We start from the raw sequence: 27,450 nt of genomic DNA, 5'->3' as shown, positions 1-27,450 counted from the left end.
CTGCAAAGCTAGAGTGGCTACCACTCCGACTACCACCCATCCTGTGCGACCCGAGGCACTGCCTGGGTGAGTTCTGGGGCCTGTCATCTCCCAGGCCGTACACAAGGATGGACCATACCTGGCCCTGCTACTGTGCCTTCTTGCCAGTGTGGTTAAGAGCTCTGACTGCTCTTCCAAAGGACCCAGGTTCAGTTCCAAGCACCCACATGGCAGTTTGCATCCACCTATACCTCCAGTGCCAGAGGACCCCACACCTCCTTCTGGTCTCTGGAGGCACCAGGCATGTAAGTGGTACACAGACATACATGCAGGCAAAACACCCACACACATAAAAAATAAAAATAAAAAATAGAAGAAAGCGAGGCTTCGAGGACCCTCCCCGATGGAAGTTTGTACCTGGTATATATGCTGGACTTGCTGGGTCTTGGGACCTTTAGGGGTGAAACTGGTGTACAGTGTGGAGTTCTTCTGGCTGTGGAGAGAGATGTGCGGGGGATGGAGGGAAGGAAAGCAGCCCAGACCCCAGAAGCCTCTGTGCCTCCAGCCCTGTGCTGGGGACTTCACAGGCATCTTGTCATGTGGTCCTACGATGACCAGTAGAGGCAGAACTGAAGCTTTGGAAGTAAGGTCCTACCTGGGGAGCCATGTCTCACTCCCACACGCCACCCTCATTTGTGTCTCGGCTCAGCTCATTGTCTAGATAACCATCTCTCCCTGCGAGTCCTTCCCGTGTGCACAGCCCTCTCTCTGACTTCCAGGGCTTCACCCCTGCCTGCAGCTCCCCTGCTCACACACACTGCCTCCCCCCCCCCTGCACACACTGCCCGTGTTGGAGGCTGCCCACTCGCTTTCCCTGAGTCCTGCCTCCTTGCCTTTGCCTAGGCTCTGCTCTGTCTCCTCCCCTGCCCTCATCCTGGTGCCTCTAGATGGAGGGCCAAGGCCAGCTTTCTCCAACACCTGCCCCCCCTCTTTCTCACCAGCACCACCCTGCATGGCACTTACGTTCAGAGGTCCTGGAGACTTGAGCTCAGACACTGGCTTTGTCCTCACCACAGACCCAACTTCAAAAAGCCACTGTGCTCTCTCTCTACTAACCAGAACATCCAACTAGAGACCCTTGAGTCCGCTACCCGCTGCGTGCTGACACACACCACAGACTCCATGTGTGCGGTGAGTCTGCTCTGATAGACGCTGAAGGGCTGGAGGGCAAAGGTCACCCTGGAACTGTCCCTCTCCTCTCTTCCAGCACTGCAACCCCGGGAAGAGAGGGGATCCAGTGCAACTGGACCTAGCCAAGTTTGGAATAAGACAAACTTGAGCTTAGTCCTTCCTAGCCACGTGGCCCTGGGCAAACGCCAGCCTTCTCAGAACCTGTTCATTAGTAGGGTGCAGAGCGGTGAAGCTCCTCACAGGGGTAAGGGGAGCTTCAGAGAGAGAGAGAGAGAGAGAGAGAGAGAGAGAGAGAGAGAGAGAGAGAGAGAGAGAGAGAGAGAGAGCGAGCCTGCCACCAGTCAGCCAACAGCATGCTTCTCCACAGGTGAACGCTGACCTGAACACAGAGCTCTGAAACGGTCTCCTACTTTGGAACCCTGAAGCCTGTTGTGGCAGGGATGAGTTCTGACTGAACCCGAGACATCCAAAAAGGAAGAGGGCTGGGGGCGAGGGGTCCCTGGGTGACAAGGACACGCAGGTGGGAAGGCTGGGGTAGAAGGAGGGAGTGACTGAGTTCAGTGGCACTCACTCTTCGACAAGGATGTTGATTGGGTACAGGACGGGGATGCGGATGGTGGCTGAGTTGTCCTCCAGGAGGCTTGAGTTCTCATTCTCACTGCGTGGGCAAGGTAGAGGGGCACCATCAGAAGAGCATGGCCAGGCTTCCTGACCATCTAACCCCAGCACAGGCATGTGGGTGGGCCCGCTCACCAGTGCACAGTGCCGTTCAGCTCGACAACATCTCCAAAGGAGCTGTTGAGCAGTGTGCTAAACATCACCTGGAGGTTGACCTGGCAGAGGAACAGAGGTGAGAGAAGATGGAGGTGTCTCAGGGTAACCTGAGTGTCTCACCAGCCCTACAGTGGCCATGGAGTGTGTGCTTCCCACGACTCTGGCACTGGATAGGTGTCTCATTTCCACTGGACAGTTGAGGAAAACTCTAGGAGTGGGTTGAGTGAGGTGTGCCAAGCCACAGAATGAATTAACCCCGTCTTGGGCTTGTCTCATCCCAAATCGAGGCTCAGAGATGCAAAGCAGCTCTGTATACCTCCTCTTGTGACAGGATAGACCCTTCCTGGCCAACCACCTTCCCTTCCCCAGAACCAAGATCTCCTCCCTGTGTGCCAGCTCAGGCCCCGTGGGAGAGCTGCTGGACACTCACCTGCCGGCCTGCTTTGAAGATGGGAGAGCTTACGTTGCAGGCCAATGTCTTGGTCAGGAGGCTCGACTCGTCAGCCAGCTCCTGGCAGCTCACAGGTACTTGGCTGTGTGGCTGGGAATGAGGAAGCTTTTTGGTGAACAAGGTCTAGGGTCCCCCAGAGGCCACTAACTCTCAAGGCTTGTAGCTCCCAGGACACATGCTCAGAGAGGCAGGGCCGAGGAAGCCATCGCTGAACCTAACAGTGCATGTCTTTAGTTGTTGTTACTCAAGAGGCTGAGGCAGGTGGATTGCCTGCATCCAAAAGTCTGAGTCTGACTTGGGCAACACGGAGATATAATATTAAAACAAACCACATAAAGTGAAATAAGTCAGCTGTGCAGGACACGTGTGGTGAGTCCATTGCTACATGCAATCCAATATGTAAATTCACAGAATAATGTACGAGAAGTTGGCAGGAGACCAAGAACAGGGAATGGCACCTAGTGTCCAACAGGCTTGAGAGGACGTAAGAGTTCTGGAAAGAGAAAGTTGTATGATACTGTGACTAGACTCAAAGTCAGTGAACTATATGCCTAGAAATGTTAGAATGCTAAAACTTAGATACATTCACACAATAAAAGAGCTAAAAATAAGCCAGGCAGTGGTGATGCACACCTTTAATCCCAGCACTCAAGATGTAGAGGTAGGTGGATTTCTGTGAGTTCAAGGCCAACCTGGTCTCTATAGTGAGTTCCAGGCTAGCTAGGGTTACATGTGAGAACCTGTCTCAAAAAAGCAGAACAAAATATATACATACTTATTTGTTTTATGTATATGAGCATGTAGTTGAATGTGTGTGTTTGTGTTTGTGTGTGTGTGTGTGTGTGTGTGTGTGTGTGTGTGTGTGTACCACATGCATGCAGGAGTCCACCAAAGTCTTCTAGAAGAGGCAACTGGAATTAGAGTTACAGCAGTTGTGAGCCACCAAGTGGATGCTGGGATCTGAACCTGGGTCATTTAGAAGAGCAGCCAGTGATATTAACTGCTGAGCCATCTCTTTAGTCCCTTTTAATTTTATTTTTAAGTACGTGTGTGTATGAGGGTGCACACATATGTGAGCTTTTTACATGGAGACCAGACTCAGGTCTTCAAGTGTGCAAGAGAAATCCTTCACCCACTGGCTGAGCCATCTCCCCAGTCCTATTCCAATTTCTCAGCTCCAAAAAGAGAATTCAGGGCCCAAAGAGCTGATGCCTCAGCTCAGAGTTTGATGAGCACCACCAGGCTGGGAATGCAGATGTGACCCTCAGAGTCCTACACATAAGCTTGCCATGCCACCTCCCCTGGCCATCCGGGCTACCCATTGCCGGAACCCGAGCCAGTGCGGGAAACGACTCAGGCAGGTGGTACCCTCAGGCTCACCTTAAGCATCTCCACCTTGCGGAAGGAGAGTCCCAGAGGGAAACTCAAGCCCAGCTGCACCCAGTACGCGTCTTCTCCCGAGTTGCTCAGTGTCCAGTTCATGGCAAGGCTGGCAGAGGACGTCAGATGCAGGACTCCAGAGCTGGGGGATTTGGGGTGACCAGAAAAAAGTCATGGGGGCCAAGATGGCAGGAGACAGCACTAGGTGAGGACGTCAGAGCTGAGGGAGCTGGCTGACCACAGACACCAGCTCCTATGCTCAGGCTCAGTGTCCCAATACTAGCGAATCCCTGTGCAAGCGCTGCTGAAGACTGCCTTTCTCAGAGAAGGAAGGTGAGACCCAGGGAGGAAGCCCCCTAGTGGACACAGCCCATGGGTGAAGGGTCTTGGACGCTGCCTCGGGATTCTCTGCAGCCACCTCAGGAAGATGGCGTTGAACTGAAGGGTCCAGGGACAAAGGCTTACAGACCTGGCAGGGGACAACAGGGCCAGGTTTGCCTCACACTTCTTGTCCTCACCACAGTTCTTCTCAAAAGGGACCTGAAAGACCAAGACAGGACCCGGAAGGGGGCTCAGGCCCCGGACCCCGCAGAGCTGGACATGGACCCCCGGCCCACGTGTCTGCCTCCCCTTCCTCTCACCTCCTTAGTCACTGCGTGTATTGAAGGTCTCAGGATGGGCTGCGCATTCCTGCCCTGTTGAACATGGAGGAGACAGAGTACTCGGGTGACTGGGCAGGCCTTGTGATGGGACATGAGCGGCTTGGGGCTCAGCTGGAATGACTGTGGCCTTCCCACACCCCGACCCACACCCACGGCTGGGTACGCGGTCCTTCTCCAGTGACAGCTTCAGGTGGGCGGGTGAGGTTTGGGGTGCCTCTCCCTCCCTTCGTCTGGGCTGGGACAAAGCAGACTACAGTCCTGCCCGTGGCAGTGGCTCCTGGCCGCTCAGCATCTGGCCTCAGGGCCTGCCAGTGGCCCCCTCTCCGTGATTTTCCTCTGCCGACACCTGTCCTCCCAGGCCAGCTCTCCAACTCCTAGAAATTCGTTCCGTTTTCACAGCATTTCCTGAACTCCTCCTCTAGACCCCTGGGCACTGGGTAATTCGTGACTGAGCATAAAACAGACACAGAAGCAGAAATGACCAGACGGTGCCCACAGTGGTGAAGGGTTACGGTCAGACACATACAGGGAAGCTCCAGAGCGTGGAAAAGGGACTCCTAACCCAGACAAGGAAGTGTCCTGAAGCAATGGCATTCCTGCTAATTGCGGTATCTGGATCTAGAATGCCTGCCTCTCCGTGTGCCAAGGGCTTGGTCCCAGCCTGTGCTGCAATTGAAAGGTGGCAGAATCTATAAGCGCTAACACCTAGTTGAAGAATGTTATGTCATTGGAGGCGTGTCGTTGAAGTTGGCACTGGCACCCCAACTCTTTCCTCCTCTCTTTACGTCCCAGCCACAGTGATGTGGGTAGGTGGCTTTACCACGCACTCCCCACCATGATATGTGCTCATTGTAAGTCCGAAGCTACAGAGCCAGCTGATGGTCATGGACTGTGACCTCTGAGGTCATGAGCCCAAATGAACCTTTCTATTTTATAAATTAATTATCTCTCAAGTATTTGTTACCAGAACAGAAGGGCCTCTCCCAGGAGCAAGACTAGCTGGAGCACCATGCTTTAGAAGGAGCAAGAAGGCAGGACAGAGTTCAGGTTCCACTGAGCCTTGTGGGCAATGCCGGGGCCCTGAGATTGTCTTCTAAAGGTAAGGGAACCCTGGGAGGGCTTCAGAGGTTATCACAACTGGATCTAGAAGACTTCATCCTCCGGACTCGTCTTTAAGTGGACAGAGTCCTAGTGGTCTCTGCTGACACTCCCCACCCGCCTCAACATTCACACAGGTGCCCACCACCCATGGAACCATGAGCCAAATGGATGACTAGGGCCTTGAACCCCTCAGCTGTTTTTCTGAAAGAAACAAGGTCCATCGTCCATCTCCCTTGACCATATCAACATACACCACCCCCACATCCCATCCCACCCCCACTGCCTCTACCTAATCTACTCCTTTTGTAAAATCCAGAACTGATGACATTTCCCAGGAAGGCTGTCCTGACGTTGACTATGACCTCAAGTACCCGGCTGATGTGCTGGGTTTTCATTAGAGGCCGCTGGCAGTCCCTGAACAGGGCTCCTCACCTCTTGCCTTAAGAACAATCTCCACATTTTTTTCTTTCTATTTATTCTTCTCTGTACAGTACATCCTGACTGCCAGCTCCCCTCCATCCTCTCCTCTCAGCCCCCACCCCCACTTCCCCTCCCCCAGACCCACTGCTCCTCCACTTCCCTTCAGAAAAGAGCAGGGCTCCCAGGGATATCAGTCTCTACCCCCCCCCCCCCCGACAGGGTCTCTCTGTGTAGCCTTGGCTCTCCTGGAACTCGCTCTGTAGACCTGGCTGGCCTCGAACTCACAGAGATCCACCAGCCTCTGCCTCTGGAGTGCTGGGATTAAAGGTGTGCACCACCACTGCCCAGTGAGTCTCTGCTTTTCTTAGTTTTTCTTGTATGTGACTCAGTTCTAATCCTTGGGATGTCGGTAAACATGTTATGTGGATTTTCTAGGAAATATTCTTCAAGGGAGGCTGTGTGTGCTGCTCTGTCCTCCTTGGCCAGGTGCACAGACATGATAACCAGAGCCCAGGCGTCTTTGAGCACAAGATGTCCTCACCACAGAAACCACCAAACTGGTCCCACCTGCCTTGCACAAAAGAAAGACTTCCCACATGATGGAAAGAGAGAGCTGATCTACACACACACACACACACACACACACACACACACACACACACACACAATCAATATATGTAATAGAATTTTGATATCACGCTTAGCTGGGTATGATGGCTTACATCTGTAATCCCAGCAATTAGGAAGTTGAGGTAGCAATAAGAATTATCAAGCGGGGCTGGAGAGATGGCTCAGAGGTTAAGAACACTGGCTGTTCTTCCAGTGTTCTTCCAGAGGTCCTGAGTTCAATTCCCAGCACCCATATGGTGGCTCCCAACCATCTGTAATGAGATCTGGCTCCCTCTTCTGGACTGCAGGGATACATGCAAACAGAACACTGTATACATAATAAATAAATAAATCTTTAAAAAAAAATTATCAAGCATTCCAGGTCAACCTGGGCTACAGCGTGAGATGGGGAGGGGGGTGTGTGTGTCTCCAAACAAACAACAACCAAACACGAAAAAAGCCATTTTAAAGTAGACCTCTATCATTTGAAGTTGAGTAGGCCTAGCAGATACCTTGGCCTTGAACAGAGCTAGTCGCCTCTTGTATGATTCAGAGGCCCAGAGACCATGTGTTCTGAGGCTGAACTCTCTAGTTCCGCTTCCTGACAGAGCTGTGCTCTCTCTTGGGGCTTCCTGCTGTGGGGTGCCATCATCCACCCAGATCCAAAAGACAAACGGCCACTGTCCTTTGCCTCTCTGCGCATCTCAAGCTCCTGGCAATCTTCCTCTAGAGACTCTTTAAGGCATCTCCTCCTCTCCACTCCCACAGAGCACCTTGCTTCACACCTATTGCCCAGTGGAACCCCCCACCACAGCATCCTCCCTGCCTCCAGGTTCACGCTGCCCACATCAGTGCTGGACCTAGCTGCTTAAATATCCATGTGACAGTAGCAAAGTCTCCTCCCTCTCTCCTTAATATCTGGTCCCACCCTCCAGGCTTTGGTTGCCTCCGTACATATTGGGTATATATACCATCTAGGTCTGCTCCCTGGCACTGGCTTAGGGTCACAACAGTGGGAAGGTCTCTCTCTTTTACTTGATTGGCACAAGTCTGACAAAGAAGGTACCAATCAAGGGCAACAAGCTGCACACAATGAAGAAAGCTTCCTGAGCTTGGCAGCAGGCCACGTGTCTGTGATCAGGATTTAGGGAATGGAGGCAGGTATACCAGGAGTTGGAAGACAACCTGGGCTTCATAGCAAGCTCCAGGCCAGTCTGAGCTATATGAAGTAGGGGGAAAAAAGAAAAGAGAGGGAGAGAGAAAGAGTCTTGATGCCTCTGTCCAGGGTCTGGATACAGATGCACACAAAGCTAGGCCTGTGCCTCCGTCTGGTTTAGTCAATGCCCCTTCTTGTTCACATCAAGTTTTAGTTGGGTTCCTGACACTTGGCACTAAAACCACCCGTGAGGAGCTGGAGAGACAGCTCAGCAGTCAGGAGCACTGACCTCTCTTCCAGAAGACCCAGGTTCAGTTCCCAACAGCCATGTAAATGGTAGCTCAAAACTCCAGTTTCAGGGCATCTGATGCCTGCTTCTGACCCTCATGGGCACACATGTAGTGCAAATACATGCATACAGGCAAAACACTCACACATAAAAATAAAATTAGTAAATGTGAAAAAATTAAACTCATGAATATACAGCATTTCCTTTTCCCACATACAAATTCTTTGATGTCTCCACAATGCCCTTGACTAGACCCTAAGACCATCTGACTCCCCTTCCTCTTGGCACCCCGGAGTCCCCAGTCTATGCCACATTATGGTCTTCCTGAACCCTTACCTCTCCTCTTGGGGACCTCTGGGTCACCTCTACAGGCAGACTTGCCTTACCCCCCAGATCTCTGGCGTACATCACTGCAGCCTGGCCCGTGATTTGACAGCTGCACCTCTGAAGAGGGTAGTGACCGTGGTTTCTCTGGCAGCAGGCTGTGAGCTCCTCCAGGGCAGGGTCACACTTACGGACCACAGCAGAATGAGTGCCCAGAGGTGGCACAGCACAGAGTGGGCCTCGGTCAGCTTTGCCCAAGTGCATGTGGAGCAGCCGGTACCCTGCACTTGCTTCTTGTAAGTACCCTGCCCTTACCTCCAAATCCCAGGATTAGAGGGGGTGCACCCATCATATGACACCAAAGGCACAGAATGAGCTTGATGGTCACCCCACAGCCTCCTCTGGAAGACCCTCACTAAGAAGAGCTCTCTACAGGGTAGAAAGCAGTCCCAGGAGACGGGTGGGGAGAGAGCCCGCTGAGGCCATGCTAGGAAGGTCCACAACTGAGTTCCCAGGTCACTTTCTTTCCCCCAGGCCTCTCACCAGCCCAACCACCAGCGTTTCCAAAGAGGGTGTCATACTTCTGCCTGGGGAGCGTCTGATCGGGAATTAGGGTGGATTTTTTCCCCTACCAGCTCCACAGCACCCCAATTTGACATTGATTTGACCACACAGAAGGGAGAAGGCTAATTCAGGTGCCCTGTCTTTGTAACCTCAGGGGACAGGCCGAGCCCAAAGCCAGGCCTTCTGGGGTTCTCCCAGGAGTGGGTGTGGAATAGTGCTGGAAAGCAATGTGGTTGGGCTGATGCCTGCAGGGCCTAGAACAGCTTCACTGAAGAGACCCTCCAGACTCACCCATTACCTCTTCTTCCTCAGAGCCCTCAGAACCTGGGGAAGACCCTGCCCCACAAATCAGTTTTAAATACAAACTCCTATGAATTCCCTTCTTGCTTTATTAAACACATATTAGCTTTACCGTTGCTAACTAAAATTTCCAGTCTTCCCTTTAAACATCCATCCCTCCATTAATCTTACCATCTTTTGGTTCCTCGGTGTTCCTTCTTCCTCCAAAAGAGAGAAATTCAGAGAGACATTGATAGGGGAGATGAGGTCTTGAATGCAGATCTGGAGGTGAGAACATGGCGTCATGATGAATCTAACCAGAACCACGACCCCAACTGAGAGCATGCTTCCTCTGTACTTCACCAGCAGTAACATTCTAGTAGTTATGTGTTAAGAGCTTACCATTCTCCACCACATACACTTAAATACACTAAACACATTTATTATATATCAGGAGTTTATAATGTGCTTCCCAGGACAATGGCTCATTCCTCATTGCCAGACATCATTAATCAGTCCCACAGTTTTCCACAGGTTGTAATGGAAGCACTTGAATCATTTGTGGAGGTTTGAATGAGAGTGAACCCCATAGGTTCATACATTTAGATACTTGGTCTCCATTGGTGGAACTGTTTGGGAAGGATTAAGAGGTGTGGCCTTGTTGGAGGAGGTGTGTCACTGAGAAGGGCTTTGAGGTTTCAAAAGCCCATGTAATTCCCACTTAGCTCTCTCTGCTTCTTGCTTGTAGATCAGATGGCAGCTACTCTAGTGCCATGCCTGCTTGCCTGCCTGCCTACAGCCATGCTCCCTGCCATGATGATCATGGACTCACTCTCTGAAACTGTAAGCTAGTCTCCAACAGACTCTTCTATAGTAGTCTTGGCCATGGCGTCTCTTCATAGCAATAGAAAAGTAACTAAGACACCATTATTAAATTGATCCAGGCAGGGTGGTTCATGCTTGTAATACCAGGACATAAGAGGCTGAGGCAAGAGCATTATCTAGCACTCCAGGCCAGCCTGGGCTACAGAGTGAGACCTTTTTCAAACAAACAATGTTCTAAAGATTGCTCTAGGGAGCTGAAAGATGGTTTATTTGTTAAGAGCACTGGCTGCTCTTCTAGAGGACCGCGGCTTGATTCCCAGCACCCACAGATGGCTCACAACTATCTGTAACTCCAAACCTAGGAGAGCCAATGCCTTCTGTCTTGCTTGGGCACCAGGCATGCAAGTGGTACAAAGACATACATGCAGGCAAAACACTCATATACATAACATGTGTACACATATATAATACACACATATATAATATATACACATTTATTTAATACTATGTATTATGTATATATCTATCCTAGACAGCCGTTATCAAATTTTATACAGGAATGCCCCAGAACAACTAGGCTATTCCTTCTCTGACTACAGACTTTGGTTCAATCTTTTGGTATTACTAGTGGCCATAATAGCCTAGGTAGGCTGTCAATTTGAACTATGCCTAAGGAACCTGCTGATCTTCAGAGTGGGCACAATCATTCCCTATTCAGAATGAGGGGAAGAGCTCTAAAAACTGACATGATTGTCTTCACATCTAGAGCTGAGAGGAACAGAGCCAAGAACCCACATACCCAGATCTAAAACTCAAGGTTCCCTGTAACATGCTGCTGTCTTCTCTGGCAAATTTATGTTTTAAGTTTCCAGAGTTAGAAGAGTGGGGTGCGAGGAGCAGAGGGACATGGTATTAGTCAGGAACAAACCGAGACTGGGAGTGGACAATTGTCCAGGGTGGGTGCCGACCACCTGGGTACTGCTTCTCGTTCTGTGGGTTTGCCATCCCAGAGAAGAAACCTAACACAAGCAACAAGCAAACTCCATTTGAACATTTCAGCAACTGTCCAAAATAATATTAAAAAAAAAAAATGGGCCAATGGCTGGTGAGATGGGTCAGGGGTTAAGAGCACTGGCTACTCTTCAAAAAGTCCTGGATTCAGCTCCCAGCATCCACACAGTAGCTGACAATCGTCTATAAGGATCTGGTGCCTCTTCTGATGTGCAGGTGCACATGCAGGTAGAGCACTCATAAAATGCACCTACAAATAAACCTTTGAAAAGCAAAAATTAATTAGTTAGTTAATTAATTGGGGAGGGGGCTAGGTGTGGTGGTGCATGCCTTTAATCCCAGCACTCAGGGGGTAGAGCCAGGAGGATCTCTGTGAGATCGAGGCCAGCCTGGTCTATAGAGCAAGATCTAGGACAGGCACCAAAACTACACAGAGAAATCCTGTCTCGAAAAAACAAAAACCAAACCAAACAAAACAAAACACCAGGGCTGGGCAGTGGTGGCGCATGCCTTTAATCCCAGCTCTCGGGAGGCAGAGGCAGGCAGATCTCTGTGAATTTGAGGCCAGCCTGGTCTACAGAGTGAGTTCCAGGACAGACTCTAAAGCTACACAGAGAAATCCTGTCTTGGGAAAAAAAAAAAGACAAAACCAACCAAACTAACAAAAAAAAAAAAAAAAAAAAAAAAAGGAATGAGTGTCATCTGTCACAGCTGTATGGTGACAGAGCTAAGCCTGTACCCTCATTGCTTCTCACTTCGGTCAGCCCTTCCCAGAACACCAGCATCAGCTCCCTTACCGGGAAGTGAAACCTGAAGTCCATGCAGGATTTAGCTGGGGTGACAGATGTGTTCCCACTGAGCTCGTGGCTCCCTCCCGAGAACAGACCTCGTCTGCGCGTCCGATGGCCATCCAGCTGCAGGGTGTAGCTAAGGTTGGCAAGCAGGCGACCTGGGCACAAAGGGAGGCTGTTGAACGATGGGAGTCCTCCCAATGCTGGGAGCTCTTCTGGGAACAGGAGGATGGCAGTGACCTTGAAACTGAGTCGTGAGGGCCTGCATTTGGAAGCACACCGTGAGCGTGACTCCTTTCTTCTGCTCCTGACTGGCTGAGAAGGAGCACTCCACCTCATGCACTGGGATTTCATTCGGGGAGAAGGACATCTCAGTGACAACATCCACCACAGGCCTCGAGCTGCAGGGCAGAAAACCACTAAGTCTCTCCCTTGAGCACCACAAACCACTGGGCTTGTGACTCACATTTGGGAGCTCTGTCCAGCAGAGACAGAGGACTCTCTCTCCATGTCACTTTGAGAAGTCCCTCAATAAGAGCAGCAGTGACAACTAGGGCCTCCCTAGTTCACTAGCCTTGTGATCCATTTTTCCCTAAAGAAATGATCTTTGAGGAAAAAAGAAACCAGGGCCAGTGAGATGATGGTAAAAGCACTAACCATCAAGCCTAATGAGTTTGGTCCCCAGGACCCAAATGGTACAAACAGAATAGACTCCTACAAATTGTCCCCAGACCTCCACATTGTGCCATGGCACACATGTGTGAGTGTGAGCATATACACACACATGCACACACATACATATAATACACAAATAAATAAACAAACATAATTTCTTGGTTTAGAGACAAGGCTTCACTATATATCCTTGGCTGGCCTGGAAACTGCTCTGTAGGTCAGGCTGAACTTGAACTCACAAAGATCCACCTGCTTCTGCTTCCCAAGTGTTGGGATTAAAGGAATGCATCACCGCAAATAGCCCAATAAACACAATTTTTAAAAAGGCCATCAATGATGGGGCTCATCAGGTAAGGGCACCTGCTACCAAGCTGGATCACCACGTGGGTTCAGTCTCAAGAAACTCCATGGTGGACAGAGAAAGCCGACCCCATCAGTTGTCCTCTGACACCCCCTAAGCGCACACTCCCCGTGCACACATAAATAAATAAATGGTTTTTTAAAGAGAGGAAGAGAAGAAGAGAAATCAGAGGGCGCAGTAGCACACACCTACAATCCCAGTGCTGTAAGCATGAGACAGAAAGACCACAACCTAGGCTTGTGAGATCCTAAGAGGGAGGGAGGGGGAGAGGGAGAGAGAGAGAGAGAGAGAGAGAGAGAGACCCACTTATACTACATGACACAATGGTAGGTTACATGCTGGGGTTTGTGGTATTAGGAAATAGACTTAGCGACTGTGCTCATTGCCATATGATAGATAGATAGATAGATAGATAGATAGATAGATAGATAGATAGATAGATAGATAGATAGATAGATAGATGATAGATAGATGATAGATAGATAGATAGATAGATAGATAGATAGATAGATAGATAGATAGATAGATAAAGATAAGGTCATACTATAGGCCTTGGTTGACCTGGAAATCACTATGTAGACCATGTCATGCCATATAATATTCAGAATAAATTTCAAGCTTTTTATTACCCATGATGTATTTATTACCTGTCCTAAAAGTCTAATTTCCTACCACAATGCCCCTGGGACAACCACATTCTAGGCACATTTCCCTCTTTCCTATCAGTCTTCCACCTTCCTATGGCCTTGACACAGGCTGGGATTTCTATAAACCTCTCAACCTGGGCTTCTGCCAGCCTACACATTCTCACCTTTCAGTTCTCAGCTCCAACACCAGCCCCTCAGAGAGGCCCTGATCTGCGATAGCCTGTCTCTGCTACTGCCTTACAGAGCCTGTTCGTCTCCTTGTGGCCCTCAGCAGTCTCCCTTCAAGTTTTCATTATACCTGTTCTCACACACACTCAGTGCTCAGTGTCTGCCCCAGTGTTCAAGATGGGGCACGTGCTGAGCATGATGGTAAATCCCTGGAATCCTGGCAAAGGGAGGTAAAGGCGCAAAGACCTTGACTTCAAGGACAGCTTGGGCTACCATTCTGAGCTCTAAGCCAGCCTGTACTCCACTGTGACCCTGTCTTGAAAAGACAAAACAAAATCCCCCAAATAAAAAACAAAACAATGTGGACCACCAAACCAGGCCATGGACTTTAAAAAAACAAAACAAAACAAAAGCAAACAAACAAACAAACAAACAAAAACAAGACCAAAAAGTTTTGGCAACCACACTAAGGGTGGAGTGCAGTGATAGAACGCCTTCCTAATCTGCACAAGGCTCTGGATTCTATCCCCATCATACCCTCAAAACAGAAAGGGGGGCAGCAAGTTGGCTCAGAGGGTAAAGGAGTTTGCCTCCAGGCCTGGGACCCACAGGGTGGAAGGACAGAGTTGTGCTCTGATCCCCACATGTGGTGTGGCATTGCATGAGAGTAAACACACACAGAGACATACAAATGAGCATAATTTTTAAAGGCATAACATGTGATATCTATTCCCCGTACCATGTCACTAACAAAGCAGAAAATGTCACCACCACTTCAGAAATGGAGAAACTTGAGTTTCAAGAACCCAAGCCTTCAGATCCAGAGAGACTTGGGTTCAAATCCCTTCTCTGTCTCTGAGTAGTGGCTGCTGAGCCTGGGGTAAGATGTGGAAACCGTGAGGGAGGGCTGGCCGCCGAGAGTTGGAGCACAGCGCCCCTGACATCGATCTGGGCCACTCGGGAAGTCCGTCTTACCTCAGCACAATCACCCGGCCCTGGGCTCCTACAACTACATCTGCCAGCCTGTCCCCTCCGAGGTCCTTCACCCCATGGATGGAGCGTCCAAACCACTGGATTCCTGGGAACACCTGGGTTCCTTGGATTCTCTGGGAGGGAGCAAGAGAGAAAGAGATGCTAAGCCGAGAGAGGTCGGGTGCAGGAAACAAAGTCAAGGCTCAGGCTGGGCCATGAGCCTTGAGGTTTCAAGGTGCATGAGGTCCCAGTTTGATGGGCAGGCAGGGTACCTTACCTGGCTTGGCTGGGGATTAAGCCCACCAGGCTGCCCATTGAAGATATACACGGCCCCCTGCTCCTCCAGAGGGGCTCCCACGGCCACGTCTGTCAGCCCATCCCCATTGATATCTGTCAGGGCGGTTATAGCAGCTCCAAACCGACCAAGTGGGTAGCCAGGATTGCCCTGCAGCTCTGAAACCATGCTGAACACCTTCATGGGAAGGAGGAGATGGATCACACCTTAACCTCTTTTTTGTTTTTATTTTTGTGTTTTTGGAGACAGGGTTTCTCTGTGTAGCTTTGGTGTCTGTCCTGAAACTTGCTCTGTAGACCAGGCTGGCCTCGAACTCACAGAGATCTGCCAGCCTCCGCCTCTCGAGTGTTGGAATGAAAGGCATGAGCCACCACTGCCCGGCTTACACCTTGACCTCTTAACCTCAGCAAACTTTCCCAGAACGTGGCATTGTGGTTGATACATTGAAAAGCACAAAAGAAAGGTGTGACCAAGTCCTCAAAGCATCTCAACGCTGCTGTCAGGCTGACAGCCCAGTCCCTTTCCGTCTACATGACCTTGTGGCTCTGAGACATGAGGAAGCCTCCCTAGCCTTGCGCTCCCATCCGGAACACACGGCTTGTAGGTCTTAGGAGACCATCAACAAGGAAATGAGGCCATGTATACAAGACACTCGGCGCCGGTTTTGCACAACATACCACAAAGACTACCAGTGCTGTTTGTTGTTTAAAGGGTCTCGTTGGCGTAGCGGAGAAGTCCTTCAGAATAACCCAGACCCGAGCAGAGCTTCCCGCCTCGCCCCCCTCCCTGCATCACTGGGAGCCCTGGTTCTCACCTTTCCCCTCTGGTAAATAAACACCCGGCCTCCTCTCTGCTCCCCATAGAACAGGGGCACGCCAATCAGCAACAGCTCTGCCTCCCCATCGTGGTCCAAGTCAACGCTACAGAGCTCCCCACCAAAGTAAGATCCAATCTGTGGGGACAGGAAGGCACCCCAGGAAGAGTCATCAGGGGCCGGCAGGAAGTGCAGGTCCCCTCCCACCCCTCAGCTGCACCACATCCACCTTCCCCCACCTCAAATGCAGGACCAGGTCTAGGTTCCACCCTTGAGCTTATGTGAATTAGGGCCCCTGGAGGGTCAGTGTCTTTTTTTTTTTTCTTCTATTATCAGCTTGATACAGTATAATTCCCCCCCATGTCATTTATTGAAGGAGGGAGGAGGTCTTAAATACAGGCTTACAGCACAACGGGAGAACCCCGGAGGGGAGAAGTTCACTGCCCATGTTTTACAGTCTTGCATCTAAGCTGTTAACGAGGGTCAGTGTCTTAAGGTGGAGAGTGGAGAAGGACGATTTGCCTCAGCGTCTGTTCTAAGCAGCTAACGCGGTTCATCCCACACAGCACAGTATTTGCAGGGCACAGGAACCATCACTCATGTTGCCCTGGCGGACACCCTTCCGGCCACTCTCACCTGAGTCCCCTCTATCTTCTGGATCTGACTCCAGGGTCCTCCCTTTTTGGGTGCTTGGAAGAGCAGTACTTGTCCAACATGGTGGTACCGTGGGGCTCCCACTGCCAGCAGTGACGTGGAGTTATGGGAGGGCAGCCAGGCCACAGCGTAACCTAAACCGAGGTGAGGAACTTGGAGTTAGAGGTACAAAGGCTGCTGGGAGAAGGCGAGCCCACACCAGCGAGCTCATAACAAAGATACAAGGAAATAGCCAGAAGACCTTTTGCCAGAGAGCGGCAGTCATATGTACTGAACAGCCTTACCACCCCAGAACTTCTCAATTGTGGACAACCTGCTAACCCAGGGGACAGTCATCCATGTGCCGATGGACAAAGAGTCTGCTGAGGCACAATTTAATTTCATGTATATGAGTGTTTTACCTGCACATCGGTATGTGGCCCATATGTATACTTAGCAACCATGGAGACCAGAAGAGGGTGTCAGACTCCTTGAAATTGGCATTACAGGTGGTTGTGGGCCACCATGTGGGTGCTGGGAACCAAACTCCAGTCCTCTGTGAGAGTAGTAAGTGCTTGTGGGAGCCCACAACTGACTCAGTTTCCCAGTTTGAATCTGAAGTCTATTCTAAGTCAATAGAGTTCAGGGTTGTTTGCTCCGAGGCTGTGAGAAAGTCTTGATTAGCCCACAGAGTCTCCTTGAAGGGCTGTGAGAAAGTCCTGATTAGCCCACAAGAAGGAACACACACTGTCTGGCTAGAGGCAGGCTGCTGATGCCAGCCGGGGGTACACTGAGATAGAAAAGAAACTGCCTGCTCTTTGATGGAAGGCAGGATAGATAGTGGCTGAATGCCTGCGCTGTGCATTGTTCTACCTCCGTCCTTCAAGACTGTACATAAGCTGGCTGTGGAATAAACTCGGGGCTGTCCGGCATTGACCGGCAGACCTCTCGACTCTTCTGTCTTCTTCATTGTCTCTGCAGTCCGCACACCTCTACCCAGCTACCCAGCTGACCGTTGGCAGGCTCTGACAAGTGCTCTAAATAAATGAGCCATTTCACCCACCCTTCCCACAAGGTTTAACCAAGGAGGGAAACCCCACCCTGATGTGGGCGGCACCATCTCATGCTGCGGTCCAGGACTGAAGGAAAAACAGTAATTTTTTTTTTCTTAACTACAGATGAATTGTGACCTCAAACTCCTGCCACCGTGTCCTCCCTGCCGGTGTACTGTGTCCCTTCCTAAGCTGTGAGCCAAAAATAACCCCTCCTTCCCTGTGCGCCTCGTCAGGGATGTCGTCAGAGCAACAAGGTAAGTAACTCACACAGTCTCCTCAGAAGGAGGCAAAGAGCCGAGCGTGGTGGCGCACGCCTTTAACCCCAGCACTTGGGAGGCAGAGGCAGGCGGATCTTTGAGTTCGAGGCCCGCCTGGTCTACAAAGCAAGTTCTCGACAGCCAAGGCTACCCAGAGAAGCCCTGGCAAAGTTGATGTGCGTGGTGAAAACGAAGAGCCGGTGTGCTGATGCTTGATGCACACTTGTACTCAACAGCACAGGGAATCTGCAAGTTCCACATCAGCCCAGCTACTCACATCAAAAGACACGGGAGGGAAGGAGACGTGAGGAACGTCCACGCTTAAACACGTTACTTCAAAACCCTCTTTGAGGAGGGAGAGCTGGTTCGGCAGCTAAGAACACTGGCTGCTTTTATTCAGAGGACCCAGGGTCCCAGTACCTATGGTGGCTCACGGTTCCAGGGTGTATGACTCCCTCTTCTGGCCTTCAAGGGCACTGCATACACATGGTATACAGACATACATGCAGACAAAACTATACTCATAAAATAGAAATATGTATGTCTCGGGGTTTGGGACACCCCCAGTGGTAGAGGACTTGCCTAGCAAGCCAAGGCCCCGGGTTTGGAACTCAGCTCCGGAAAAATATATATATATATGTGTGTGTGTGTGTGTGTGTGTGTGTGTGTGTGTGTGTGTGTGTGTGTATCTCAAAATGTCTCAAAAACAAAAATCTTTTCACCAAGACAGCAGCAAAAGTGAAAAGGAACCCCTATCCCCCCAAAGCTGAAGCCACAGCAATGCTGAATGACATCCACAGCCACCCAAAGATGACCACAGGTCACCCACTTCCTGGTGACTCTGGAGGGCGAAGAGCACCCCAGGAGAAACACCATCACCCAGCTCCCTGGTCACTGTGGACGACAAGACCAGATCAAACAGGCTGTGAAGACCTCGAAGCCACTGCCAGGTCGAGATCAAATCTTGATAAGGCTTGGCAGGAAGAAGACACGTGACCCCAGCTACTGCTCTGGGTGTTATCACAATAAATAAATAAATAAATAAGGTAAGTATGGAGCTGGGCACTTTAACCCCAGCACTTGGGAGGCAGAGGCAGGTATATCTTTGAGTCTGAGGCCAGCCTGGGCTACATAGTGAGTTCCAGGTGGGAAACTTTGTCATCCCCCAAAACCAGAAGTAAACAGCTCAAGAGTCTACCCGGATCTTTCTGCAGAACAACTGAAAACAAGAAAAGCACAGGAAGGGAGGGCAGAGAGGCTGACTCTCATCCTGTTCAGTGTGTGAAGCACAGCCTGAAGAACACCCTGGGAATCAGAGATGTGGCTTAAATCCCAGGGCCATGACTTCCTAGCTGTGTGACCTGGTGAAAATCACTCCAGCCTCTCAGTCTGTTTGTAATCCTAAAAAAAATAAAAAGGGAACAGCACCAGCTACATGGAGATGATTCTGAGAATCAGATAAGACCACAGATAAGACATGAGACATAAGTATGTCTCATTCCGCTAAAGAGAGCTAACGTCGGAAGGACAGCAAGAGAGAGGAAAGGCCTACTGTACGGAGCCAACTGAAGAGCATCAGGGTGTGGCCCCGGGGCAGCCTGGGAAGAGCTCCTCAGACGGACCAGCAGCCTGGAGCTGTGCAGTGAGATCTCAGCAGGCCATGAGCAGAAACACCCTGGCAACTGTGACCAGACAGATACATTTCTTTTTCTCTGTGCTTAGCATGATTTCTTTTTTGAGGGGGAGGGGTTCGAGACAGGGTTTCTCTGTGTAGTCCGGCTGTCCTGGAACTCACTCTGTAGACCAGGCTGGCCTTGAACTCAGAGATCTGCCTGCCTCCGCCCCCCAAGTGCTGAGATTAAAGACATGCTCCACCACTGCCCAGTAGCTTAGCATAGTTTTTTTAAATTTATTTATGTATTTGAGAGAGAGAGAGAGAGAGAGAGAGAGAGAGAGAGAGAGAGAGAGAGAGAGAGAGAGAGAGAGAGAGAGAGCGCCCTGGGAGGCCAGAAGAGGGTATCAGAGTCCCTGGAGCTGGAGTTACAGGTGGTGTGAGCTGCCCAGTGTAGATGCTAGGAACTGAACTCTGGTCCTCAGCATGAGCAGCAGGCACTGTTAACCTCCCCAGCTCCCTCCCAACCCCCACCTCCTTTCTGAGACAGACTCTCTCTGTTTGAGTCATGATGACCTCTGAACTCTCAGTCTTCTTGCCTCGGCCTCCCAAAGTGTTGAGATTACAGGCCTGTGCCATCATCGTGCCTAGCTGAAAAGAACTCTTGAAATTAAATTAAACCGGGCTGGTGAGATGCCTCGGCAGGCGACGGCTGTTGCCACCAAAGCTGATGATCTCTCTGAGCTGGATCGCTGGGACACGCATGGCAGAAAGAACTAACTCTTGCAAGTTGTCCTCTGACCTCCACACATGCCCTGTGGCCTTCACATACAATCTATCCTAGAATACAGAACAGCTTGTCTCAAAAAAAATGTCCACACCTGTCATCTAGCATTTGGGAAGCTAAAATAACAGGCTTGCGGTGAGTTCCAGGCCATCTTGGACTAGGTCAGACTCTGCCTCAAGTCTTCCTCTCCCTCGAAAAGGAAAGAAAGAAATCAAGAGGTAAGTCAGTTTCCACTGTCATTCTGAAAGCTAGTCTGAGCGACTCTCCAACCTCTCCAATCAGAACAAAACAGCAAGCTCACCCAGATAGCCTGCTCTCATATCTGAGGTTAGTGGTTCATTCCCAACAAATGTGGCATCCTGCAAGTCTTCCTTCAGGTCCAGAAAGCCCCCAGCCCAGTCCTTGGCTCCAGCTGCCCCCACAACTGCACGGCCCTGCTGGGAAAAGGAGAGGAACAGGGTGAGGATCATCCTGGGCCAGCTGAGCCGACTCCATCCCCACGGCACCCTCATCTCATCGTTCGGCACCTCGCTGAGGTCTGCGCTGATTCCACTGGAGGAGAGCTCCATGTCAAAGGATGTCATGTCTTGTCTGCTTGTGCCTGTGGGACAAAGTAGACCCAAGGGACAATGAGAAGGGGGAGATCCGTGGGAACAGAGAGCAGGAGGCACAACATTGACCTTGGGACAGGCAGGAAGCCTAAACTTGAACATTACCAAATCGTGGTTTTTCAAGGGTCTGACCACACAGTGGATTCGGCCGCATACCTATATGCACAGAGGCAGCACTATTTGGACCCAGTGTATTAGTTTTTTTTTTTTGCGGGTTTTGTTTCTCTCTAGAAATTGAGAGAAGGCATGGTAAGGGGTGGGTCTGGAAGGAGCTAGAGGATGAGAGTCGGGAGTGATTGAAATAGACTGTATATTGAGTCAGGAGTGGTTCTACTACTCGGGAGGCAGAGGCAGGCAGATCTCTGTGAGTTTGAAGCCAGCCTAATAATCTACACAGTGAGAGTTTCCAGACACCCAGGGCTAAAATAAAATTGTATATATTTATATAAAATAAAATTTATGCATGAAATTCTCAAAGATTAAATAAAATACTACATATTTTTCAAAAGAGTTCTACAGTTGTGGGATACCTAGGCCATCATTGTATCATAGCAACAGAAAAGTAACCAAGACAAGGTTGTTTAATGTAGTGGTATTTGCTCCACCTGTGACCTTGGGCTATACGGCCCAAAGGAGGAGATGGAGCAAATACCTCCACAGTTTTAAGCCAACTAGCCTTTGGTACTTTGTTACAGAGGCCACAAGGAACTAATACAACAGCTGAGTTTTACATCCAGAAATAACTGGTATTGTCTTCTTCTATTTATTTATTTATTTATTTATTTATTTATTTATTTATTTATTTATTTATTTATTTGTGACAGGGTCTCTCTATGTAGTACTGTCTGTTCTGGAACTCATTATATAGATCGAGCTGGTCTTGAACTCACAGAGATCCTCCTGCCTTTGCTTCCTGAGTGCTGAGACTAAAGACATGCACCACCCCGACCTTACTGTTCTCATGTAACAGAAAAGAACGAAGTGAACAGAGAAGAAGAGATCTGTCTGAGGTCACACAGCAAGCAGGAGGCAGCAAGGATCCTCGACCAAGTCCACCTGGGCCCACCCTATACACCACAGTGTGTCTTCCACTGAGCTGGGCACTGAGGCCGCGTCCCGGCACAGGGGACTGCCCTGTGGATCCTGATTCCTGCAAGCACACTCGGCTGCCTGGAGAAAGTCTCCGTTTTCAGTCCTCCATCTGAGGGCTTCATCCAAAAGCTCCTCTTATTCCAGGTCAGGAAAGAGCGCCTGTGGGCTCCTCTCCTAGCTTCTGCCAGGTTGCCCATCTTATGTCATGTGGGGCCCGCAATCAGTGACGGTGAGGTGAGCCGTCTGCCCAGCCTCTCCTCTCCACCTGCTGCCAGGGCCTGGGACTCACCCTCAATTGTGTAAATCCTCCTCTGCAGCTCATCAAATAGACCCTTGAGCTTCTCAAATTCGTCCAAAATCTTGACAAAATCCTTTGTGGGTTTTGAGGCAAATATGTGAAGACTCTCCTGACTTTTTGGAGTCTTGAAATTCTTTCCAATCTGTGAGGGAAAAGAGCGAGAGCTGGAACACCCCCAAATCTCTGACCAGTTTTCCATCAGTCAGAAGACCTTGGCACACCGAGGAAGGAGCCTGGAGTTGAGAGGAAGAGGGACCATACCCCGATGATGTAGCGGATGATGTCTTGGGCTGCGTCGATGTTTCCAGTGTCACTAGCCTCTCCATCGGTGATGATGATAAGCACCTTGGTAGCATCTGGCCGGGCACCAGACTCTTCTTTGAACACGTTGGTCCTGTGTCCAAGGAAGGGGAATGTGAAATTCCTCTCAAAGCAGAGCCCAAGGCTTCCCTCCCCCACTGCTCACCGGATCATTGCCCGGCCAATCACGAGAAAGCCTTTCTCTAATCTACCAAGCAGGTCTTCCAAGCCTTCAAGTGTTCTCCTAGCCCCAAGCCCACCCTTTGGCCACCCTCTCCCTCTGGATTGGTGGGCTTCGTTCTGTCGTGGGTAGCTCGGTGGCATGTCCCAGGGTTCACGTGGAGCAATGGGGACGTTTGAGGAGGAGTGACTCTGGGTTTTGCCTACTCTCCATTCTGATCACGTGACAACCACAATGTAGTCAGCTGTAGCTGATTGTCTATATGAAATTCCAGTGGGGAAAAGGACTCCGTGGCCAGAGAGATGTGGAGTCACTTTTTCCAGGCAGGCAACCCATCAGTCCCTTCTTCCTTCCCACCACGCCCAGCTGCCTTCACCTCCGCTACAGCAGAGAAATGGTTTTCTTTCTTTTTTATTTATCTGTATTTGAGACAGGGTCTCGCTACTATGTTGCCCTGGCTGGTCTGGAACTCATTATGTAGACTAGACTGGCCTCGAACTCCCTGAAATCCACCTGCCTCCACCTCATGTGCCACAACACTCAACCCAAGAAGAATCTTCTTAAGAATATAAATTAGTGTTGGGTGCCATGGTATATGCCTTTGATCCCAGAACTTGGGAGGTTAAGGCAGGAGGATTGTGAGTTAGGAGCCAGCCTGGGCTACACGAGTGAGACCATATCTCCCAAAACAAAGCAAAACACAAATGAAGATAAATCAGACCATTGCTTCTCTGCTCACAACTCCTTATGACTTATTCTGGGGAAGTCAAGACCTCACTACAGATTCAGTCCTCACTCATCTGAACTCCCACTGCCACGATCTGACCACATCTTCTGCCATGTCCCCCTTCTTTATTCTCTCCAGCCACAGAGATGGCCTGGTTCCCTTTTCTTTCCTCAAGATTTTAGTTTAATTATGTGTATTCACATGTGTTGGGGGGGGGGGGATGTGCACATGAGTGCAGATGCCTGAAGAGGCCAGAAGAAGGCATTAGATCTCCTGGAGCTGGAGTTCCAGGCTGCCCAGTGTGGATGCTGAGAAATAAATTTGGGTGCTCTCCAAAGTAACACATGTTCTGAACGACTGAGCTGTCTTTTTGAGACAGTTTCACTACTTAAGGTATAGCTGACTAAACTCCCGATGTAGCCCAGGCTGACCTGGAACTCCCTAGTAGCCCAGGCTGACCTGGAACTTCCTATGTAGCCCAGGCTGACCTGGAACTCCCTGTGTAGTTCAGACTTTCTTGGAACTTGCATCAATCCTCCTGCCTCTGCCCCCTGAGTGCTGGCATCAGAGCATGTGCCAGCACATCTGGTTCTTCTTGAACATGCCAGATTTGCTGAAGTTGGCTCTTAAGTGTCCTCCCCAAGACTTGGTCTCCTGAGTGGCACTCTTGGCAGCTGGAGGAACTTTTAGGAAGTGGAACTTAGTGAGAGGTCTCGAAGTCATTGAAGGGGATAGCAGGACCCTGACTCCTTCCTCTTTCTCTCCTTGACGTCCGAGTCATTCGGTGAGCAGGTTCTTCCTGCCGTGCCCTCCTGTTATGAGTGCTGCTCCGGCCTAAAGCAGTAGAGCCTAGATGGTCACAGACTGACGCTTCCAAACCTGAGCAAGGGTGGGAACTTAATGGTAGCATGCTTGTCTACACGGAGGCCCTGGGTTCCAATCCTGTGGCACACACATAAGCTGCCAAAACTATGCACCTAAGCAACCTTTCCTTTATAGGTTCATGGTCACAGATGTTTGCGAGTGATGGAAAGCTTCCTCTGGGCCTGCATGGCTCAGGGCCTCACTTCCAGGAAGTCGTATCAACAGGACCCCTCTCCAGCTGAGTGTAGTGGTACAGGCCTAATCCCAGCACTTGAGAGAGTGAGGCCGGAAGATCAGGAGTTCAAAGCCAGCCTCGTCTGCACAGTGAGTTTGAGGCCAGCCTGGGGCTATCTGAAGAAAGCCTGTTTCAAATCATCGTTCTCTGCCGAAGTTCCCTCTCCAGCCTCCCCATGCAATTTCTTTACTTCTCTGTATAGCACGTTCATCTGCTGCGCTACGTAACTCGCTTACTTATCTCGTTTATCACACTTCTCTCTTACTGAAATGTTAAGCGCCAAGAGGACAGAAGCTTCACTCACTAGGAATATGGATGCCTAGTACCTAGAACTTGACAAACACCCTCTACTGGCAAAGTCCAGCCTGTCCTCAGTTTACTAGCTAAGAACAACTTTTTTTTTTTTTTTTTTTTTTTTTTTTTAATCTTGAAAGAGTATAAAGTCAAACAATGAAGAATACGGAACAGATGCCACCTACAGACAGAACACTACAGGATTTATTCTCTGGTCTTGTGCAGAAAAAGTTGGCCAAGTCCTGACTCAGTCACAGGACTCTGCCCAGGACAGTCAGAGGTCAAAGTGTTTATGACACACATTTCCATGACCACTTTTTTGTCCTCTCATAATCGACACCTTTTAGAGTGTCTTGTTACCATGTGGGGACCTCTTCCCCTAACAAAACCCCTTCCAAAGATGGACAAGGTGGGTATGCCTGTCATCCTAGCAAGAGGCAGGCTGAGGCAGGAGGATTGCCATAAGTTTGAGGCAAGCCTGGGCTGCATAGTAAGTACCAAGCTAGTCAAGACTACATAGCAAGACTGTCTCAAATAAAGACCCCTTCCCATAGCGGGGAGACTCCAGTGTCTGTGTTTGTATCATTTGACCACACTATCAAGTAGACCCAGGCCACAGCTGAGCGGACCTTGAACACACAAATCAGGTCAACTAGTTACATTTTCTCCCCTGGAAAATGGAACTGGGGTTTGCACATCTCAGTTGAGGGACAGAGATTGCTGACTTTCAAACCCATGTGGCTCAACCTTGTCCCCACCACAGCCTCTACAGAGAAAACAAAAAGGCCACACAGATCAACTCAGCCCAGAAGAAAGACACAGAGCAGCACCCAGAGCGTCTTCAAAGGCACAGTGCGCGCTGTTTACGTTCAACTTACACAAGTGTGGCAGAGAAGAGAAAATGGAAAAAAGAAAAGTGAGATGGCAGGGACCTTTCCTCCTAGTCACACAGTCTGAGTGTGTGTCCCGGGGATCATGGAAGGAAATGGGGGTGTCAGCCCTCTGGCCCTCAGTCTAGTCTGAGCTCCCATCCTGCTGGCCACTCTAATGTTTCAGGGCAAGCTTTTGCATTAGTTTTTAAAAACATGTATGTGTGTATCTGTGTGGATGTGTTCATGTGTGCGGATATGCACATGACATTGCACACGTGTGGTCAGAAGACAGCCTTGGTGTGGGTCCTCAGGTCTTGTTTGGCGCAGGCCTCTGTCCTGTTTGCCGCTGCCCGATGTCGTCAGGCTAGCGGGCCCAGCCACCTCTAGGAGGTTCCTCTGTCTCTTGCCATCTTGCCATTACCTCAGATCTTCACAGGGAGTCTAGGCATCTGAACTCACGTCACCAAATGCATATAGCTACCATCTTTATGCCATCTCCCTAGCCTGTTTTATCTTTTGTTTTGTTTTGGTTTGGTTTGGTTTTGGTTTTTTTGGTTTGGTTTGGTTTGGTTTTTTTGAGACAGGAACTCTCTACAGAGCCCTGGTTGTCCTGGAACTTCCTATGTAGACCAAGCTGATTTCAAACTCACAGAGATCCTCCTGCCTCTCTCTCTTGGGTGCTGGGATTAAAGGTGTGCGCCACCACACCTGGCTGCTGTGTTAGATTTTAGAGATGGGGGTCTCACTATAGTGTCTGAACTCCTGGGCTCAAGTGATTGGCCTGCTTCAGTCTCCTGAGCAGCTAGGATTACAAGGAGGCTCCCTATGCCTGGCTCGAGGTAGGCTTGGGGGGATTTTCTAAAGATTTTTGTGTGTGAGAGCTGCACTGTGGTGGCCTTTAATCCCAGCACTCGGGAGGCAGAGCCAGGCGGATCTCTGTGAGTTCGAGGCCAGCCTGGGCTACAGAGTGAGATCCAGGAAAAGCTCCAAAGCTACACAGAGAAACCCTGTCTCAAAAACCAAAAAAAAAAAAAAAAAAAAAAAAAAAAGGGTATGGGTTAACCACACGCTGCTCTCCACCTGAATTGATACAGTAAACTGCCACACTCGGCACCTGCCCACTGACTTCCTGCATCCCTCATAGAGCTGGTGAATAGACACGGACGGACACGTCTCTCCTCCGAAGGGAACTTACACTACATAATTGATGGCGCCAAAGGTGTTGGTCAGTAAGCGCATGTGTTCGACACGGTGTAGCAGAGCATCGGGGTTCTTCCGTTGAATGTAATCCAAGAACGTAAATTCTGTTTTGTACGACGTGGAAAACTGAACAGCAGCAAACTGGGGCAGAGAGGAAGACATGGTATGGGGTTACTGGTTGCGCCGCCATGCTGTCCTGCTCCAGTCTGCTTTCCTCCCCGCTGGGAACCCAGGGCCCTGCAACTGCCACCCAGCCCAGTCTCTGCCTCTTATGCAGACCTCGAGGAACCCTACTCCACACCCCTGCCCCAAATCGTTCTGGAAAATGAACATAAATATAAACAGATGTAGAAACCTCTGCTTTACCTAGAGGTGAGTGCTAGGCTCCTGGTCTCTGGGCCCACCTAACTCATGGTAGGGATGCCTCCCAGTGACCCTGTCTGTGATGCCACTTTAACTAGACAGAGTGAACTCTGCCTGGGACATCTGCATCAGTCAGAATCTCTTTAGAACTGGGGCTTTGCAGGAGGAATCAGCTGAGAGGAAGTTGCTCTTTTGGAACTTTATCATGCAAATTTAGGAGTTTGCTACAGGCCAGGAAATCTCAAGAGAAGCCTGTCTACAGAGAAAGTGGAGGGGAAAGGCAGAGACAAGCACAAAAACCTGCCACTGAGAACTGGGCCGCTTTCGACTC

The 27,450-nt window shown here is 50.1% G+C and overlaps 1 protein-coding gene across 2 annotated transcripts in view; it reads right to left on the bottom strand.

Moving 5' to 3' along the window:
• Nucleotides 1-27,450, bottom strand: part of Itgal (integrin subunit alpha L) — a 40,345-nt gene that overhangs the window by 7,233 nt on the left and 5,662 nt on the right. For both annotated transcript variants that reach the window (XM_006977055.4, XM_006977056.4), the window contains exons 8-26: nucleotides 26,752-26,897; nucleotides 22,345-22,477; nucleotides 22,075-22,225; nucleotides 20,610-20,683; nucleotides 20,384-20,516; nucleotides 16,375-16,526; nucleotides 15,739-15,876; nucleotides 14,907-15,101; nucleotides 14,633-14,763; nucleotides 12,047-12,207; nucleotides 11,813-11,964; nucleotides 9,372-9,461; nucleotides 4,417-4,470; nucleotides 4,245-4,315; nucleotides 3,776-3,917; nucleotides 2,375-2,485; nucleotides 1,924-2,003; nucleotides 1,742-1,828; nucleotides 397-472 (exon numbers count right to left, since the gene is read on the bottom strand). In XM_006977055.4, coding sequence (XP_006977117.2) covers nucleotides 397-472; nucleotides 1,742-1,828; nucleotides 1,924-2,003; nucleotides 2,375-2,485; nucleotides 3,776-3,917; nucleotides 4,245-4,315; nucleotides 4,417-4,470; nucleotides 9,372-9,461; nucleotides 11,813-11,964; nucleotides 12,047-12,207; nucleotides 14,633-14,763; nucleotides 14,907-15,101; nucleotides 15,739-15,876; nucleotides 16,375-16,526; nucleotides 20,384-20,516; nucleotides 20,610-20,683; nucleotides 22,075-22,225; nucleotides 22,345-22,477; nucleotides 26,752-26,897 — 2,277 coding nt within the window. The remainder of the gene's footprint in view (nucleotides 1-396; nucleotides 473-1,741; nucleotides 1,829-1,923; nucleotides 2,004-2,374; nucleotides 2,486-3,775; nucleotides 3,918-4,244; nucleotides 4,316-4,416; nucleotides 4,471-9,371; nucleotides 9,462-11,812; nucleotides 11,965-12,046; nucleotides 12,208-14,632; nucleotides 14,764-14,906; nucleotides 15,102-15,738; nucleotides 15,877-16,374; nucleotides 16,527-20,383; nucleotides 20,517-20,609; nucleotides 20,684-22,074; nucleotides 22,226-22,344; nucleotides 22,478-26,751; nucleotides 26,898-27,450) is intronic.

This window comes from Peromyscus maniculatus, chromosome 1, assembly GCF_049852395.1.
Source record: "Peromyscus maniculatus bairdii isolate BWxNUB_F1_BW_parent chromosome 1, HU_Pman_BW_mat_3.1, whole genome shotgun sequence".
In the NCBI taxonomy this organism is placed as follows: Eukaryota; Metazoa; Chordata; class Mammalia; order Rodentia; family Cricetidae; genus Peromyscus; species Peromyscus maniculatus.
Note: the sequence above shows the minus strand (reverse complement) of the source record. Positions and strands in the feature narration are given on the sequence as shown.